At 45.0% G+C, this 18,340-nt stretch overlaps 1 protein-coding gene across 19 annotated transcripts in view; it reads left to right on the top strand.

Annotated features, from left to right (window-relative positions):
- Window positions 1-18,340, top strand: part of LOC124971118 (actin-related protein 2/3 complex subunit 4) — a 40,213-nt gene that overhangs the window by 1,091 nt on the left and 20,782 nt on the right. For 7 of the 19 annotated variants that reach the window (XR_007106289.1, XR_007106288.1, XM_047534904.1 and 4 more), the window contains exons 1-4: window positions 14,290-14,761; window positions 14,967-15,058; window positions 17,008-17,176; window positions 17,272-17,408. Coding sequence is in view for 16 of the 19 variants with exons in the window: in XM_047534904.1 (XP_047390860.1) it covers window positions 14,359-14,761; window positions 14,967-15,058; window positions 17,008-17,176; window positions 17,272-17,408 (801 nt within the window). In the remaining 3 variants the exon portion in view is untranslated. Of the gene's footprint in view, window positions 1-2,373; window positions 2,455-2,576; window positions 2,696-4,106; window positions 4,219-6,493; window positions 6,590-7,597; window positions 7,769-10,473; window positions 11,404-14,289; window positions 14,762-14,966; window positions 15,059-17,007; window positions 17,177-17,271; window positions 17,409-18,340 lie in introns of those variants that run through there. The other 12 variants (XR_007106290.1, XM_047534911.1, XM_047534903.1 and 9 more) reach the window with 6 other exon arrangements.

The raw sequence follows: 18,340 nt of genomic DNA, 5'->3' as shown, positions 1-18,340 counted from the left end.
AAAACTCACTCTTTATTGCCTTCATTCAGGGGCCATCCTGGGCAGAGCTAAACTCCGTTGACTTTCTCTATGTAAACCCGTGCTCTCCATCCCTCCCTTCCTGGGAATCTTTGTGTTTCATGTATGTGGGTGTTCCAGGGAGTTGTGACTGTGGTTTGCCATCTCTCTTAGCACTTTTCCTGCCTCCAGGCTTTGTTGACCTGTATTCTGGTGATTCCTCAGTCTGCATTCCCAGCTGTCATTCAAGTATCACCTAGTTGTCTTGAAATTAGACCATTAGTTCAAAAACCATCCTCCCTTCTAAACCACTTATTCCTCTTGTGTTGCTTATGGTGACTGCTGACTTCATACCTCACTGAGAAATGTGGTGGTGGGTTTTTTCGTTTGTCTGATTGAGAACATGCCTTTTTACTTATTTCTGCAGTACAGGGAATGAAACTCAGGGCCTCACTCATGCTAGGCAAGCACTGTACCACTGTGCTACCTCCCCATCCTGTGTGTGTGAGAGAGAGAAGGAAGGGAATGTCCTGGGAATGGAACCTGAGGTGCTCTTCCACTGAGCTCCTGCCTCCCAGCCCTTTTTATTTTATTTTATTTTGCATCAGGTTCTGGCTAAACCACCCAGGCCACTTGGCATTTTCTTGTCTCAGCTTCTGGAGTAACAGGAATTATAGGCATGTACCATATCTGGCTTGATTTTTTAAAATTCAAGTTTATTGAGACATTTCATCAGATTATTTTATTCATAAAAGTATGGGCATCTCAGGGTTGGCCTCTTAAATTTTACCTTTAGATTTATTGTCTATAAATGCTGGTAGTCATGTAACCATTGCTACAATCAAGTTACAGAATATTTCCATCACCCCACAACATTTTCTCTGGTCCCTTTGTAGTTCATCCTCTTCTTTTCCCCTACCCCAAATAATCAGTGATTTTTTTTTCCCCCTCTAGTTTCGTTTGCCTTTTCCAGATTGTCATATAAATGGAATTCCTTCATGTATAGGCTTTTTATTTTGTTGTCATTGTTATTATTCATGGTGCTGGGGATCAAACCCAGGGCCTGGTACATGCTAGGCAATCTCTCTACCAATGAACTACACCCCTTTCCCTAGTATATAGGCTTTTTAGTATGACTTCTTACCCTAATAAGTTTGGGAGCCATTCATGTTGTGTGTATCACAGTAGTTATTCCTTTATTGCTTAATAGCATTTTATTGTATGAGTGGACCATAGTTTGTTGTTGTTTAATATCGTTATCCTTCGCATCTAATGTCATTCCAACCTCTGTGATTCTGTCTCTTTACTGCCTCTGTCTAGGTTCTGCTAAGTACTTCTTGAATAACCCTTTCTGCTGTATGTCTCACTTCCCTCTCCAGCCAGTTCTCCACAGAGCCACAGTGTCATGTAACTTCCTCCTCAGAAAGCCCCAGTTTAAAAGAAAAGCTAACTTAGTAGCTAGCCTAGCATTCAAGATCCCCCATGATCTTTGACCAGCCTGCTGTTGCAGCTTCATCTATACAATCTAAAATGCTTCTCAGGTACAGAAACCTTATACTCATTACTGCTACTGGAACTCTTAATGCCTGTTATGTTCTTCTCACTTTGATATTTGATTTTTTTGTACAGAATGTTGGTAAAACACTAAATGTTAGGTAATTAGCTAGGTACAAGCTGTGTAACTGAGTGAAGTAGACATGGTTTACAGTCTAGTGAATTAGAAGTCAGTTTATAGGAGATCTAAAAGATATGTCATTGTGAATTATAATAAATGCAATGAAGGGGGAAGTCAAGAAAGGTCTCTTTAAGGAAGAGGCCTTCCTTAATAAGCTGAGCTCTGAAGGACTGACTTAAGTAGAGAGAGGAAGAAAGCCTGCAGATAGGTGTTAGCTTGTATAATACCCTGAGATGAGTACTTGACTAATGTAACTGACCAATGTAGCTAGAAGCTGATCCCTCTACCTGGAATGTCCTTTTTTTTTTTCCCCCCTCATTGTAAAATCCTGATCCTGTATCCAGTCAGAACCAATTTCTTCTATCAATATAGATTACTTATAATTCTAATTGTTTTGTACTTTGTCCTACATTGTACCACATGTCTTCCATTTAGTATGGGCATTTATTGAGCTATTTGAGGGTTCATCTACACATCTTTGAATTCCCAGTTAGCTCTGGCAAATGGTAGACCTCTGTATTTGTTGGCTTAATATGCACGTTAAGGACATTCACTTGTGTACCTCTGGATAAGTTACTTGGCACTTTTTACATTTGAAGCTGGATGATTCTCTGTTTTATGTCATAGGATATTCAGCAGCCTGACTGGTCTCTCTCCATTCAATGCCAAGTGTACCCCCAGACAAGTCGTGACAATCCAGGATGCCTCTATTCTGAATGTCCCCTACCAGGCAAAATTACTTCCTGCTGAGGACTGAGACTAAAAGGCACCTTGACAGCCCAGTGGGTTCTGTTCACCATGATATTGATAGTACTGCCTGACTCCATGGGAGATGGAGTAGGAGATCAGTGGGTTAGGTGAGGCAGATTCTGATTCCCCCCAACTCTTGTGTTTTCTCCTCCAGACTGCCACTCTCCGCCCCTACCTGAGTGCCGTGCGGGCCACACTGCAGGCTGCCCTCTGCCTGGAGAACTTCTCTTCCCAGGTTGTGGAGCGACATAACAAGCCAGAGGTGGAAGTCAGGTAGGGACCAAAACGTGATTGGGGGCAAGTTATGACTTCTGTTTAGAAGGTACCATGAACCTATGTCCTGGAGTTGTCAGGATAGCTTCAGTTGACATTATTTGTTGTGCTGCCAAAATGAACAGTGATTCCTGATTTGGAGTTAGGAAAATAGGGTCAGTGGGTTGGCAGGGCAAAACCCAGGGGAGAAGCTCCTTGGAAGTCAAACTGACTGATGCAAAGTGTGACTTCTTAGAGCAGGGCTCTTCATGAAGTAACTCTGTGGCCTTATTGAATCCATTGGCAGTTTAAGCAGAGGTTGGAGAATTTAGCTATCTGAGATGCCATCTCTACACTTTTTTTTTTTGTACTGCAGATTGAGCTCAGGGGCACTCTTGCCACTGAGCTATACCCCTAGGATCCCTCCTTCAGCCCCCCCCCCCCATTTTTAAATGTTGGGAGAGGGTCTCTTTAAGTTGCTGAGGCTAGCCTGGAACTTGTGATCCTCCTGCCTCAGCCTCCCTGGTTACTGGGATCACAGGTGTGCACTACCACCCTCAGCTGCTGTTATGCTTCTTAACATACATGGTTTCCACTAGACGTTTAAAAATAATAACAGCTCACAGAGTGCCACAGTTAACCATCCTTAGAGATAGCAGAGATTTGGAGGTGTTGAGACCTGAGCCTGAGCTAAAAGGAGTCTGAATGGTAAAAAAGTGAATCATTCTAGATTAATAATTAAAGGAGTTGGGGCTGGGGAGATAGCTCAGTCAGTAGAGTGCTTGCCTTGCAAGTACAGGACCCTGGGTTCGATCCCCAGCACGGGGCGGGGAGTGGGGTCACGACAATAATTAAAGGAGTTTAGGGCTGGGGATAAAGTGGTAGAGCACCTGTCTAGCATGTATGATGCCCTGAACTCGACCCTCAACCATGTCCAAAAACAAAAGAAGAAATTAAAGGAGGCCAAACTCAGTTTGTTCAGTTTTAGCCTGTTCTTATTCCAGACAGATGCTTTCCTCATTCCCTGAGTAGTGTATTGGTTTGCCTATAGTCATTAAAATCAGCTGTCTTTGACAGAGTTCTTGCTACGTGCCAGGCACACTGTTAGACACTTGGCCCTTTTTGATCTCTCCTAGACTTCACCTGTGAAATAGGAATGAGAGTTCTTTTACAGATGAGGAAGTTGAAATTCCAATTCTGTGACATGTCCAAGGAAGATAACAGGAAACTGAATTTCAAAACTTTTTGCCCTGACTCCAGGACCTGTGCTCTTTCTGTGGCAGAATATGCTTCCTGGCTTCTGTCTTGGAGCACCTCTGCTTGTTAATCTTCTGTATCTTGGATTCTGTGGCCTCAGGTAGTGATGATAGGACCCGCTGTGAGGTCACCTTGACTCTTCTGACTCTAATAATGAGCGACTTTGTGTTTTCAGGAGTAGCAAAGAACTCCTATTACAGCCTGTTACCATCAGCAGAAATGAGAAAGAAAAGGTGCTGATTGAGGGCTCCATCAATTCTGTCCGGGTCAGCATCGCTGTGAAACAGGTGAGTCACCATAGAGGAGGCCCATAGTTTAGGAGCTGTCTTCCAAGTAAAGAGTCCCCATCTAATAGATCAGTGTGGCAGATTCAGAGTATAGGAAATATAGGTTCTGCCTGCTTGAATGTACTCGGGAAATGATTTGCCAGAGCAGGTCAGTAGAATTATAAGAGCAATTATATCCTATAGACCTTGCCCTAGAATAGAAGGCAGCCAAGGTCTTGAGACCATTTAGGGATCAGGTCATAAAACCAGTCTTTTTTTTTTTTTTTTTTTTAAGTTGCCAGTGGATTTTTATTTTTATTTTTTATTTATTTATATGTGATGCTGAGAATCGAACCTAGTTCCTCACATGAGAGGCAAGCACTCTACCACTGAGCTATAACCCAGCCCATAGAACCATTCTTAAGGAATGAGAAATACATTTACTTCAGAAAAATAAGCAATGCCAGTACCAGTTACATAGCCATACTGTCTCTACCACTTAGTTTAAGAAACTAAGTACCAATTCTTGTGTTTCCTCAAACAAAATTTCACTAATACCTATACTTCCTGCTACCCCCACAGTTCTTGACATATTTATGTACCACCTACATGGTTAATTTACTTAATGGATTTTGAAAATTTGACTTATTTCCCCTTACTTAAATTAGAAAAGAAATTTTACGTCATAAATGGAAATACAGTATTACCTTATACAATCTATTACAACTCTAAAAATAAATACAATTGAAACAATGTTATTCAATTCAAACGGGATACTCTTGCCTACTGAAAGCTCCAACATGAGGCCCAGCTGCCTTTGTTTAAAATAAAAGATCACACAAGCCTGTGATCCCAGCTGCTAGGGAGGCTGAGTCAGGAGAATCACAAGTTCAAAGCCAGCTTCAGGAACTTAGCAAGAACTTATCTCAAAGGGAAAGAAAAAAAAAAAAAAGGAAAAAAGGCTAGAGATGTGGCTCAGTGGTTGAGTGCCCCTGGGTTCAATCCCTGTTACTTAAAAGAAAAAAAAAAAAAAAAGGGAAGATAAGCCAGGTGTGGTGGTTGTTACCCCAGTGACTCAGGAGGCTGAGGCAGGAGGATTCCAAATTTGAGGTCAGCCTCAGCCACATAGCAAGGTTCTTAGGAACTTAGTGAGACTGTGTTTCAAAATTGAAAAACATAAAAAGGACTGGGGTTGTAACTCAGTGGATATGGCCCCTGGATTTAATTACTGGTACCAAAAAAAAATAAAAAATAAAAGCTGAATGAGAAATGAAATAAACCAAATTATATTGAGTGCATAAATGTGTAACAACAAATTTCACTATTATATATAATAAAATAAAATATACCAGTAAAAAAATAAATTAATGGAAGACCATTAGTTATAGGGAGGCATTAAGGGCATTCTTAAACCTAGCTGTAGAATTCTTTAGGAAATATTGAAACAGTTCAAAAGGTCAAAATTTGGGGGATTATTTGATGTTCCCTGTCATTAAAGCAGAACCTATGGTTTTTCTCAGATACCCCAGGTGGTATGTGCCACATATTTTGAGAAGTAGGGCACTGTGAAATGGAAAGGGGATTTTTTTTTTTTTTTTTTTTTTTTTTTTTTTTTTTTAATGGCATTGACCTATAATCCCAGCTACTCTGGAGGCTGAGGCAGAAGGACTGCAAGTTTGAGGCTAGCCTCAGAAACTTAGCGAGACCCTGTCTCAAAATAAAAAGGGCTGGGGGCTGGGGTTGTGGCTCAGTGGTAGAGCACTTGCCTAGCACGCTGAGGGACTGGGTTTGATTCTCAGCACCACATAAAAATAAAGGTATTGTGTCCATCTAAAACTAAAGAAAAATATAAAAATTAAAAAAATAAAGGCATGTGTCCTTCCACAATTAATAAATATTTAAAAATAAATAAAAAGGACTGAGGATGTGGCTCAATGGTAAAGTGCCCCTGGGTTCAATTCCCAATCCAAAAAAAGAGGGGAAAGGTAGCTCTGAATGGGAGGATGGACTATGAAGGAGCTGATAAAAGGTTTGCCAGAATTGCCCCCCTGGAATGGATGAGGATGTGATTACAGTAATGCCTCGTTAGGATAGAGGGACTCTTAGGTATATCATTCTTTCAGTTGGCATCTGTGTCCCCACCATATGTAGTTCTTCCAGTGAATGCTCCCAGTACCAAACCCCACTTCCTCCCATGGGCCTGGGGGCAATCGGGGTCCAAATACCAAGGTACTGGTTGTTTCTGACCTCCCAGTGTCAGCTTTAGAGAACTGTCTTTCTCCTTTGCTCTCACCAGGCTGATGAGATTGAGAAGATTTTATGCCACAAGTTCATGCGCTTTATGATGATGAGAGCAGAGAACTTCTTTATCCTTCGAAGGAAGCCAGTAGAGGTAACACCGTACATATCTGTGTGACTGTGACTCCCAGGATTCTGTTACTCAGTGGCCTAGAGTTGTCAGTTAAGCCAGAATTGCTGCTTCTTTGGTGGTTTGTTTTTGTGGTGCTGGTCATTGAGCCCAGGGTTTCATGCACCCAAGGCAAGCACTGTACCATGGGCTACAGCCCCTGCTTACTTCTTAAGCTGTAAGAGCCCCCCAACCCCCGCCGTCTGAGGTGAGAGTCAGCCTTCATCTCAGGTGGAGTAGTTGTAGAGAAGATTAGAAGCTTAGTCTGTACATCACTTGTTCCTGGAGTCTAGAATCTAATAGCAGAAAGAGCACAATGAATTAGAAATTCTTTCTAAATTCTGCCACCAATTGCCACAGTTAACATCAGGTCAGTTGTTGTTTGACTTTGTACTTGAATTCTTTACACAGACTCCCTACCAGGTTAATTTAAAATATCCCTACCAACTGCAGAGCAGAGCATGGGCAGAGCAGCACAGGCAAATCAGGCCATAATTAGACACACCAGATGTGTTGGCCAAGTTCTTCCTCATCTTGAGCCAAATTCTCTCTCCTGGTCCTAGAGCTAACCTCAGTGGCCACGTAGAGTGAATAAAATTGCTCTTCATTACACACCCTTTTGTGGTAAAAAAACGTTCTTCCCCCAAGTTCCACCCCTCTCCCATGTTCTTTCTTCACTGGACTTGAGTGTTCCTTATTATTTGATTGGATTATTCTGAAGCAAGATTATGATTGCCTTGAATCATTTGAAAGCAGGGCTGTTTTTGCCACAAGTCATTTTCCGGAGACATATGATATATACAAAATTCTCTTCTGATTCAGTTGTTTAGGTCCACAGGATGTGGGCTCCTAACTGACAGGGACTGTTAGCTTGGGAGAAGATCACAGCCAGCTGGAAGCATGTGGGTGAATAGAATGGAAAACATGGCCAACTAAATATCCCCTGGGTGCTAATTCTTTCCTGTTTCTTCTTTTCCTCCCTACCTTCCCTAGGGCTATGACATCAGTTTTCTGATCACCAACTTCCACACAGAGCAGATGTACAAACACAAGTTGGTGGATTTTGTGATCCACTTCATGGAGGAGATAGACAAGGAGATCAGTGAGATGAAGCTGTCAGTCAACGCTCGTGCACGTATAGTGGCTGAGGAGTTTCTCAAAAATGTAAGTAGGAGGCCTTCCTGCTTTCCTGCCAGAGGTGGAAGGAGCTGTGGGTTGTGTGGAGTTAGCACCTGATGGGAAAGTAGTTCCAACAATGTGTTCATGTTTCCTGAGGCTTCTAGGACCTCTAATGCATAGCAATCTCTCGGTGTCTGGAATGTCTCTTAGACTCCTTTGGGGATTTAAACATTAATTTCCACATCTTAAAATGTCCACAAAATCCTTAACCTATTCTAATTTAATCCCCCAAGTGAGGCAAGTGAAGTGCACATGCCAAGTTTCTGGGAACATAACAGTTAACCATGATGTAACTCCATTTCTCAAACATAATTAAATATTTTTCTTCAGAGTTCGTTTCTCAGGCTTCAAGTCCTGATTTCCCCAACCTGTTTCCCAATACTTTGATGGCTTAAGGCTTCCGGATCCCTCTGAAATTGTTTGTGCTTTTTTAACTGAAAGGACTGCAGTCCTGAAGAGGAGGTAGTGTTTACATTGAGAAACTGATGACATAGTTGTTCTTGTTTAGATACTCAGAACATGCCTTCTTAGGCGTTTTTTGTTGTTGTTGTTGTTTTTTTTTTTTTTTTTTTTTTTTTTTGGGTGCTGGGGATCGAACTCAGGGCCTTGTGCTTACAAGGCAAGCACTCTACCGACTGAGCTATCTCCCCAGCCCCTGTTGTTGTTTTTTTCTCCCAAACAATCTTTGGTTTGTTGATATGTTCCACTCAAAGTTGATTGTGATTCCCTAGATGGTAGATTTGGTGTTTTACTCCTTCCAGTGAGTGCATACAGATCACCCAGAAGGAGCTCAGATTTCTAAAAATGGAAATCCCACATCCCCTGGGATTTAATCATACTGAGGGTGGCCAGTGCACAAAATCACTGTCCCGTGTGCACAGGGAAGTGCTGTTGTTCAGCATATCTACCAGTCAGACCACCTGGGTCAGACTGAATCCTCTGTCTACTCAGGTATATCACTGAGCCTCTCAACTAAGCCTGAGTTTCCTCAGCTGTGAAATGAGGATGCTATTAATATTTACCTTTCAGAGTGGTTGAACTTTAAATGAGATCACTTATATCAAATGTAACACCTGATACTTAGTAAGCTGTCTGTGTATGGTAGCACCAAAGTTTTATGACTAAAGCACTAGGTGGCCTCTGGATTCAACTGAGAGAAAATAACTCTTGTCCCAATTTAATATTTGACTCACTCATTTAATACTCAATTTATGATGCTTACATTTGTATAGAGTAATACAGCTTAAAAAGCACGTTCACAACTCTCACTTAAATTCAAAATAGGAGTCTAATAATCCCATATATTTGACATATGAAAAATGTGTGTTCTTTTTCCTGTTAACAAAAGTCAAGTCTTTGAGTCAGGTGTTACTGTGTGGTTTTTTTTTACGAGGGACAGGGTACTGGGGATTGAACCCAGTGGTGCTTTCCCACTGAATCACATCCCTAGCCCGTTTTAATTTTTTGAGACAGGTTCTCGCTAAGTTGCTGAGGGCCTCACTAAATTGCTGAGACTGGCCTTGGACTTTTGGTCCTCCTGCCTCAGCCTCCCGAGTTGCTAGGATTCCAATAGTGTGGGCCACCACACCTGGCAGGTGCTACCATGTTATAGATGACCAAACTGATGTCTGGAAGTTATTAAGTCACCTTCTAAATGTTCCAGGGCCAGAAAGTAGAGGAACTAGCTGTGGAATTGCATTTGACATAAATTGGGCCTGATATACAGATCTAAGATAATATCACAGCACGTGGTGGGGTTACAAATTCAGGTACATACACAGGTCAGGTGGTGGCACATATGAGTGAAGTGGACTGGATGGGGACCTGGTGAGCTTGTGCCTCATTTGAAGAGGATTGCCATCATGTAGTTCCAGCCTATCAGACCTTTCAAAAGAACACCAAGTCCAGATTTGTATGTGACATCTTCCATGTTATCAACATTGGCAGCTAATTCATTGTCTTTTAAGCACCATATGGGCCAATCTTTGGGCTATGCTCAGTCATCAGCCATTGGTTCACAGCCTCTGACTCATTAAATATCAAGGACTGTTCTCCGTACCATGGGGGATACTTGAGGGCAGAAAACATTTCTGTGACCTATGCCGGTTGGAGGATCACCCAGAGCTGTATCCCTTTCCTGACCTATGGAGTTCCTGTGTCTCTGTTTTATTATTTTGTTTCCAGTACTCCTGGGATTGAACCCAGGAGTGCTTTACCACAGAGCTACATCCCCAGCCCTTTTTTTATTTTGAGACACAGTTTTATTAAATTGCTTAGGGCCTCTGCTAAGTTGCTGAGGCTGACTCTGAAATTGTGATCCTCCTTCCTCAGACTCCTCCTGAGTTGCTGGGATTACTGGCATGCATCACCATGTCTAAAGTTTCAAGTCCCCATGTCTAAAGAAGGCAACATCAGCTCGCATGCAAGACATTTGACAGAGCTCTATAGCAGCATCCATAACAACAGTCTAGGGGAACTGTGGAGAAGCCCTTGATGCTGACTTCTACCTTACCTAGTGCCAGTGTTCCACAGGTCTCTGCAGAAGGCTTGCCAAGTTAAGCGTGTGCCCAAAGGGTGTTCTGGGACCCAGCCCCATCCTTCAGAGATCTCAGATCAGCCCACCATCCTGGAGCAGGCCCACCTGGATACAGTATTAACCACCATTCACTGCTTCTTGGTTCTCTTGACAGTTTTAAACCATCTGGCTGGATCTCGCGGTCTTCCCCCTCAGCCTCTCCCTGTGTCTCTGCGAAAGCATCCTGGAGTCACTCCCCAGAGCGGCAACGGCAACAGCAGCAGCAGAAGCGGGGAGGGGGGTTGGGTGGGCACTAGATGCGGGAGGGGGGTGGTGTGCTTGCTAGCTGGGCAAGAAAGCAGCAGTGGACCTGCCCCAAGGCCACACGTGCCTGGTCAGGCTGGCTTCTGATGTTCAGTCCCCTGGGCTGGGACAGATTTTTTTTAATGTCTTGAAACTTAAACTCTGTGCTTGTAGGAGACTGTAACCTTTTGTCTTTTTTTTTTTTTTTTTTTTTTTTTTTTTTTTTTTTTAAAACATACAACCTCCATCTCCAGTGGCTGTGACTGGTCCCAGTGATTGTACTTTATTGGTCGCTGTGGGTCTGGGCGGGCCTGGAGCCAGAAGGCGACTATTTTTTCTCCCCTGTGCCACCCCAGGTGGGGAGAGAGGGAGGTTTAAGACTCCAGTTTCTCTCCATTGCCCTCTTAATCACAAGCCTCCTTGGGCCCAGTAGAAGTGGTGGGAACCCTCTACGAGCTTCCTGAGCTCTGCCTGAAGATGGCCTCCCAGCACTTGTTGGGGACAAGGGCTGAATCCATGAGTACCAGCCATGCCTAGGAGCTGGAGCCCAAAAACCATGCAACTTCTGGCTACATGGGGCTGCTTGGTGCCCTTCCAGCTGAGAGGGGTCACTGTCGTGCTTTGTCTGTCAGTGCAGTGCCTATGCTAGAGGTGGAGAGGTAAGTCCTCCTCCAGAACTCCTGCTGGGCCCTCTCCACCTGCTCTGGCTCCTCTGCTCCCATGCTCTTGATTTCTTTTCTGATTCTAGTGGATCCTCCCTCCCCCGATTAAAGTCTCTTCTTGCCCTTTTGGGGCTGCATGAGGTCTGTAATCTGTGTGTATGTATGAAGGGAAGGGAGGTGTTGCTATTTTTATTTCCTGAGACCAGATGGCTGGTGCTTGGGCCTGAAGCTCCCCACCAGACAGTCTTATAGATTGATCCTACCATTATCCTTGCCAAAGGCCCTAACCCAGAGACCTCCTTCATTGCAGTCCGGGTAACGTGTTTCTGAAAGTGTTCTCTCTGCCTATACAGTGTTGGTCCTTTTCACATGATCTCATGTGGGCTGAAAGATAACCTCAGAGAAGCAGTGATCATATTTTTGGATAAGGAAACTGAGGTTCAATAAGATGAAATGGCTTGTTTCAAACATCCAGACCATGAGCAAGAGATTTAGACTTCTGCCTGGGCTAAAACAACAAAGTAGTCATTTCTTTTGGTACCAGGTGTTCAACCCAGGGGTCCTTAAGCACTGAGCCACATCCCCAGCCCTTTTTAATTTTTATTTTGAGACAGGGTCTCTAAGTTGCTGAGGCTGGCTTCAAACTTGCGATCCTTCTGCCTCAGCCTTCTGAGTCTCTGGTATTACAGACATGCACCAACAGGCGTGGCTTCACATTTAGCTATTTAAATTACTACAATTCAGTAAAGTTTATAATTTGGTTCCTCAGTTTCACTGATGACATTTCAGGTGTTCAGTAGCTATAGTACCTACCATATCAGCACATATATTTCCTTGTCAAAAAAAGTTACATCGGATAATGCTAGACATTTCTTAGTGATACCTTGAAGTAAACAAACAAAACTGATATGTTTGAGTTCTGACTTTTGTTGCTGAATTTGGACAAGTTTATATTCTGTGCCTCGATTTCATTTCGTTTCTTTATTTTTTTTAAACCGGGGATTGAACTCAGGGGTGCTTTGCCACTGAGCTACATTTCCAACCCTTTTTGGTTTTTGGGTCAGGATCTTATTAAGTTGCCCAGGCTGGTCTAGACCTTTGATCCTCCTGTCTCAGACTCCCAGGTAGCTGGGATTATATGCCACGTGCCTGGCTCAGTTTCTTGATCTCTAACGTGGAGTCAATGAAAGTCAACTGGCACAATCCCTGCCACACAGACACTGAATGAACACTAGTTGTTCAGTATCTGGGTTGTCTGATAATTCCAACATGCTAGGCTTGGGGATCTCCCTGCTTTGAGAAGAGGGAGGGGGTCCAGTAAAAGAGCTAGGTGTGTAAATGGATGCTCTGAAGTGTTTCATATGTATTGTTGGAAGTCTCGGGGCTGGGAGGGGGCATATGTATAGGAGAGTGTAAAGTTTCTAGAAGGGTTGATCTTTGAGCTGAGCTTCATAAAGATTTTCTCACAGGTGGCCAAAGGGGTCTTTTGAAGGGGAGAATAAGGAAATACTGAAGGAGGGGCTGGTGCTGGGAGCAACTTAAATAGCTGTAATCCCCTTTATGACATTACCTCTGTGACCTCCTAGCTTGCTGAATTAGCTAGGCTCTCCTCAGGGGCACATGGCTATGTTGTAGCATTGCAGTGGACGTTAAAGGTGCTCACAGCAAAATGAATGACCACGAGTGTATGGCAGTTCCTCACTCCTCCCTCACAGGATGGCATTGCCCAGGTGAGCCAGCAAGAACCTGATTTGTCACAGATTTCTCTCCCAGGGTCCAAAGTCCCTTAAAACCAGATTTGCAGGCTGATGAAAACAGACTGGGTGATTGTCAATCAGTGGGCTCTCTCTTGGGTGAGGCCTTTTGGGATAACCCATACCAGCTAAAATGGTTTGGGAAGTGTAATCTTTGGGGTCAGTTGAACAAGTAGGGGACCTACCTTCACTGTTAAGAGCAGAACTGCCCAGTGACTGGGTTCTCAGGTCAGGGTTCTCTCTGGACTTGCATGGGCACTGCTCAAGTTAGCCTGTCAAACTGCTGTTTTGTTACTTCTATGATTAACAGGTCAAACCCTATTGAATGATAATCACAGGGAGATTATGTTGTAAGCGTGAGACTTTGGAGTCAGACCTGGGTTCCAGTGCTGCTTGTGTTTTGTGATTTGTGGCAATTACTTAACATCTTGGAGCTATACGGCCCCAGTGACTTTTGAGGATAATACTTTGCCACTTCCTCTAAAATGGTCACAGTCTTGGCCTATTAAATTTCTTTTGCAGTTGTCTTGAATGATGATCAGTTTTTTTGTTTCTGAATTACCAGGAGAGGAGGCGAGTGCTCTGCACCTCATCATTGTTGCCCCCAAATACAACTTGGACTTTCGTTTTCATATCTGTCCCCCCAAAACTTAGTAGCTCCATCTGCTAGACCCTCAGGTCTGAATCGGCCTCACCAGGCCCCAGCCACTCTGGCTGCCTTTTACTCCCCCGCACCCCACAAAAGGGTCTTGCCCTCCTCAGTGTTATTGCTGAGACTGTTTCCTCTGCCTAGAATGCTAAAATGTTACCTCTTCAGAGAGGACATCTTTGACTGCCCTCATGTATACTCCCTTTCCTGATTTCAGCTCATTGCTTATTCACCACCCTCATACCTGTAGCTATTTTGTTACTTGCTTTTTCCCCCACACTGGGTTATTAGCTTCACGAGGTCGGGATCCATTTGTCAGTCCCCGGCCCAGTGCTTAGCACATTGCCCTCTATGAATATGCTGGGGGCCGTTCCATGCAGAATCTACTGGATAAGGAACCAAGACACTAACAATGATTGGCGGCCGAACGTTTTGTTGTTCTACCCTCAGTGCCCTGCTCATCGAGCGGGTGGGGTTAAATGAGGCCCAGAGCCTGGCTCACAGTGGAAAACCCTCGCTCGCTCCACTGACCCAGGGCGGCTCCGGAACCCTAGAGTCTGATTGTGCCTAGGGAATGGTTTCTATGGTGACAGCAAACAGAAGGCGGGGCCTGGGCGCTGCTCCGAGAGGCAGCGGCGGGCGGAGGGAGGCGGGCTCAGGGGCGCTGGAAGGGCGCGCGCGGCGAGGGGCGCATGCAGGGCCCTGGTGCGGCGCTTCTCCTGAGCACCAGGGAACTGGGGCCCGTGCGCCAGGGCTCGGCCACCTGGTACAGCCAGGACCAAGGCCCGGCGTGCGGTTGGCTGCGGAAGCCGCAGCCACCTGAGCCACGCACCAGTTCCCCCGCCTCTTGGCCCTGGGTTCCCTACCCTAAATACCGGCCTCCTGGGAAGCCGCCATGGCCAGGGCCCGCCTCCGCCCGACCCGAGGTGGGTTGCACTGGCGGCCAGCGCCTGGTCAGCAGTCCTGGCCTCGTGCCCCACCAAGGCCACGCCTCCAAGACTCCTGCACACAGCACCCGCGCCCAAGGCGCTGTGGATCCCCACCTACTCAGCCCCCAGCCTGCCCAGGTCCTGGATGATCCTTCGCCGCAGGACGGTGAGGCCCAGAGTGTCACCTGCCCTGGCCAGTGGTGACTGCGAGGAGAAGCTTGGGGGTGGAAGGAAAGGGAGTCAGAAGAAGAGTGGGGTGGGTGGGTGTCCTGATGAAGGGTGGAGGGAGGGAGAGGGCATGCACATCAGGAGTCATAAAGACCCGAGCTACGCCCCAGCCTATCCGGCCCCTACTCCGCCTCTTTTTGCAGGATCCCTTGTCCTCTGGAGAGGATTCTCCAAGGCACAGCACCACATGGGCCGGCTCAGAAACGCCAAAATCCACGTGGAGAGAGCTGTCAAGGTCAGAATGGATTGGCGGGGAGGGGTTTATCCTGCCTCCTTTGTAGTATTTTGTCATGTCCTTCAAAACCAAAACCAAAAGAAATCCTAAATTTCACTCTCATCTTCCAGTTTCTCCCCATTTTCACTTCCCCTTCAAGGCCAAACTTCTTGGTAGAATTGTCTGGGTATTTTTCCATTTTTTTTACCTGGGATTCACTCCTCAGCTTCCTTCCCTCTGATTTTCTGCCTTTCCCATCCCGTTCCCTTTGAAAACCACTCTTATCAAGCCCTTCCTGACCTCCAAGGAGCCAAATCCAGCAGCCCCTCTTGATTGCCATGTTGATTGATTCACCTGTGGGTGTACACGGATGCCCCACACACCCATCCTCCTTAGCTATCTGACTGCACACTCCAACTCTTCTTTCTCCCTTCCTGGCTGCTGCTTTTCAGTTGCCTTGGGAGGTTTCTCAGTGGCTCCCTAGATCCCTCTCCATGCCAGCCTGCATGCATTGCTTCTCTCCTTGGGTTGTGAGTCCAATCAATGCTGCAACCACTGCATTTCCTTTCCAGCCCAGAGTTTACCAACATTTCAATCTCATGCTCTGATTTCCTACCCAAACCTGTCTTTCTCCCCAGTCTGGACTTTCTCATCTCAGTTACTCAAACCGAAAATCCAATATTTCTGTTCTTTCACTACCATGTCTAACCCCTCAGCAAAATCATTCATCATCTCTGACTCCAAAATGAATCCCAAACCCCACACTTTTGCCCCATCTTCTCTGTAAGCATGACAGCCTTCAATGCTTGTCTCCATCTTTTTTCCATACATTAGCAAGCCAAACTTGTAAAGCTTCTGCCTGAGCACTCCCTCATTTAACCTTTATTGCTTCATGCTACTCATATAACATCCACAGTCTGTCCATATTACCTACCTCCTTATGGACTCTCCCCTTCATTTTCCAGACTGCACTCACCCTTAACCTCCTTTCAGTTTCTTTTGGTCTCCATTCTGCCTTTGGGCCTTTGCATATGCTTTTCCCTCTACCTAGCTGCCATTTGCTCAGCTTTGTACACTCATGACTCCTTTTCAACCTTCCTGACTAGGTATTTCTAAGTAGTTTCTCTGGGTCTCATTAAGTATGTAGATTTTAGAATCAGGCTACTGGATTTAAACCCATGCATGCTCTTGGGGCTGGGAGTGTAGCTCAGTGATAGAACTGTGCTTAGCATGGGTGAGGCTTTGGGTTCAATTCCAAGCACAAAAGAAATCTATCCTCTTTCATGTGACTATGGTATGGCCAAGCTACTTAATCTCTCTGTACCTTTGTTTCATAACCAATGAGATGGTGATATGAGTATCTAATAAAAATGCATGAGGGCTGGGGATATAGCTCAGTTGGCAGAGTGCTTACCTCCCAAGCACAACGTCCTGGGTTCAATCCCCAGCACTGCAAAAAAACAAAAAAAACAAAAACAAAACAAAAAATAAAAATGCATGTTGTTGTAAGTAATACACGAAGCATTTACCACATACTAGATGCTCAATAAATATCAGCTATTACCACCAACATTGTTACTATGCATATTTGTTTATTTTGGTACTGGGGGATTGAACCCTGGGGTACTTTACCATTAAGCTATATCTCCAGCCCTTTTTATTTTTTATTTTGAGGCAGGTCTTGCTAAATTGCTTAGGGCCTTGCTAAATTGCAGAGGCTGGCCTTGAACTTATAATCTTCCTGCCCCAAACTCCCAAGTCACTGGGATTAATAAGCACACACCACCACATCCAGACACTATTCATATTTATTTCCCTCCATGTTTATTAGCTATTTCTCCCAGTGGAATATAAAAATTCCCTGAAGAGGCCAACCTGGAGACAGAGACTGTAACTGAGTCACCATTACATCCCCTATATGTGGCACCTAGGCATGCTTAGTGAGCAAGTCTCCATCTCTCACCTTACAGCAGAAGAAGATCTTTATGATCCAAGGCCGCTACCCAGTGATCCGGTGTCTCTTACGCCGGAGAGGCTGGGTAGAGAAGAAGATGATCCATCACACAGGCACCACCCTGCTGCCACCCCAGAAGGATCTAGACGGCTCAGTGATGGGTGATAGTGACACCACTGAGGAAGGTGAACAGTTCCCTCCCTTTCCACAAGACCTCTCCCAAGTCTTCTTCCTTTTGTTGTCACCATCCCAGGCTTGAGGATTTATACCTATGGGGCAGGGACGGGGGTCTCATCAGGTCTGGGCTCTGCATACACTGAGGATGAAGAAGAAGAAGAGCAGTATCGGCCACCACAGCTGTTTGACTTCAATGGCCTTCTGGAATTTGATGACCTAGATGGGACACATGCTTTGATGGTGAGAGCCCTGGGGGCCAAGATGAAGCATAGGGTTGGCAGGACAGTCTCTATTCAGAAGGAGAGGTCTGGTGTCTAGCAGGGTGACTTCAGACAACTCCTTTTCTTCTCTGGGTCTCAGTTTCCCCATCTGTATAAAGATGATTGTTTCCCTAAAGTCTGGATAGACCCCCAAAGCAGTGAGGGAGTCAGTGGGGCTCAGACAAGGTTGTCATATTCTCTGCACACGCTAGTAATCCCTTCCAGGTAAAAATCTTTTTGTTCATCTGCTACCTCTGCCCTTAGCAATTGAGGGATGATAGGAAGGACTTAACCAACTCTGAGAGGCTGGTGTGATGGTGTGGAGTATGTGTGTGTGGAATTGACACTTGGGTTCATTAGATGGGCACTAACTCTTACTAAGTTGAACTATATAAAATTGCCATTTCTGCATGTCAAGATACATTGAAAATCATTGAAAATTGGCAGTTTCGTGTGGCTTTGTGAACCCTGGGGTAAGTCATTCACCCTCCGTGTACCTCAGTTCCCTCATCTGTGAAATGATAACTCTTACCTCCACAGGGTTTGGAAGAGGATTCAATGGATTATATAGAAAATGCTTCAGTGTGGCATATGGTATTATTGGTTATTAATAAATCCTACCTGCCAGACTTTTAGGAAGGATGGAGAGGTGGGGCCACAGAAGAGCCTCTATTACATGTTGTGTCACATCAGTTTGGAGGCTATGTCCTGCCTCTGGACAAGTTACTGATGGCTGTGGGCCAAAGAAAGGTCTAGCATTCTGTTGTGCATCTTAAGAATACTCAGCCAAAGCGAGGCTGAAGAGCTGGCCTGCTCTCTGCCCATCACGCATGTGCACTGGGGGAAGAAATGTCCTTCGTGCTTTACATAAAAATGTCGTGAGGACTACAGGACAGTTTGGAAGCATCCTGT

The sequence above is a fragment of the Sciurus carolinensis genome, chromosome 19 (assembly GCF_902686445.1).
Source record: "Sciurus carolinensis chromosome 19, mSciCar1.2, whole genome shotgun sequence".
Taxonomy (NCBI): Eukaryota; Metazoa; Chordata; class Mammalia; order Rodentia; family Sciuridae; genus Sciurus; species Sciurus carolinensis.
This window is presented reverse-complemented; position numbering and strand designations above follow the sequence as displayed.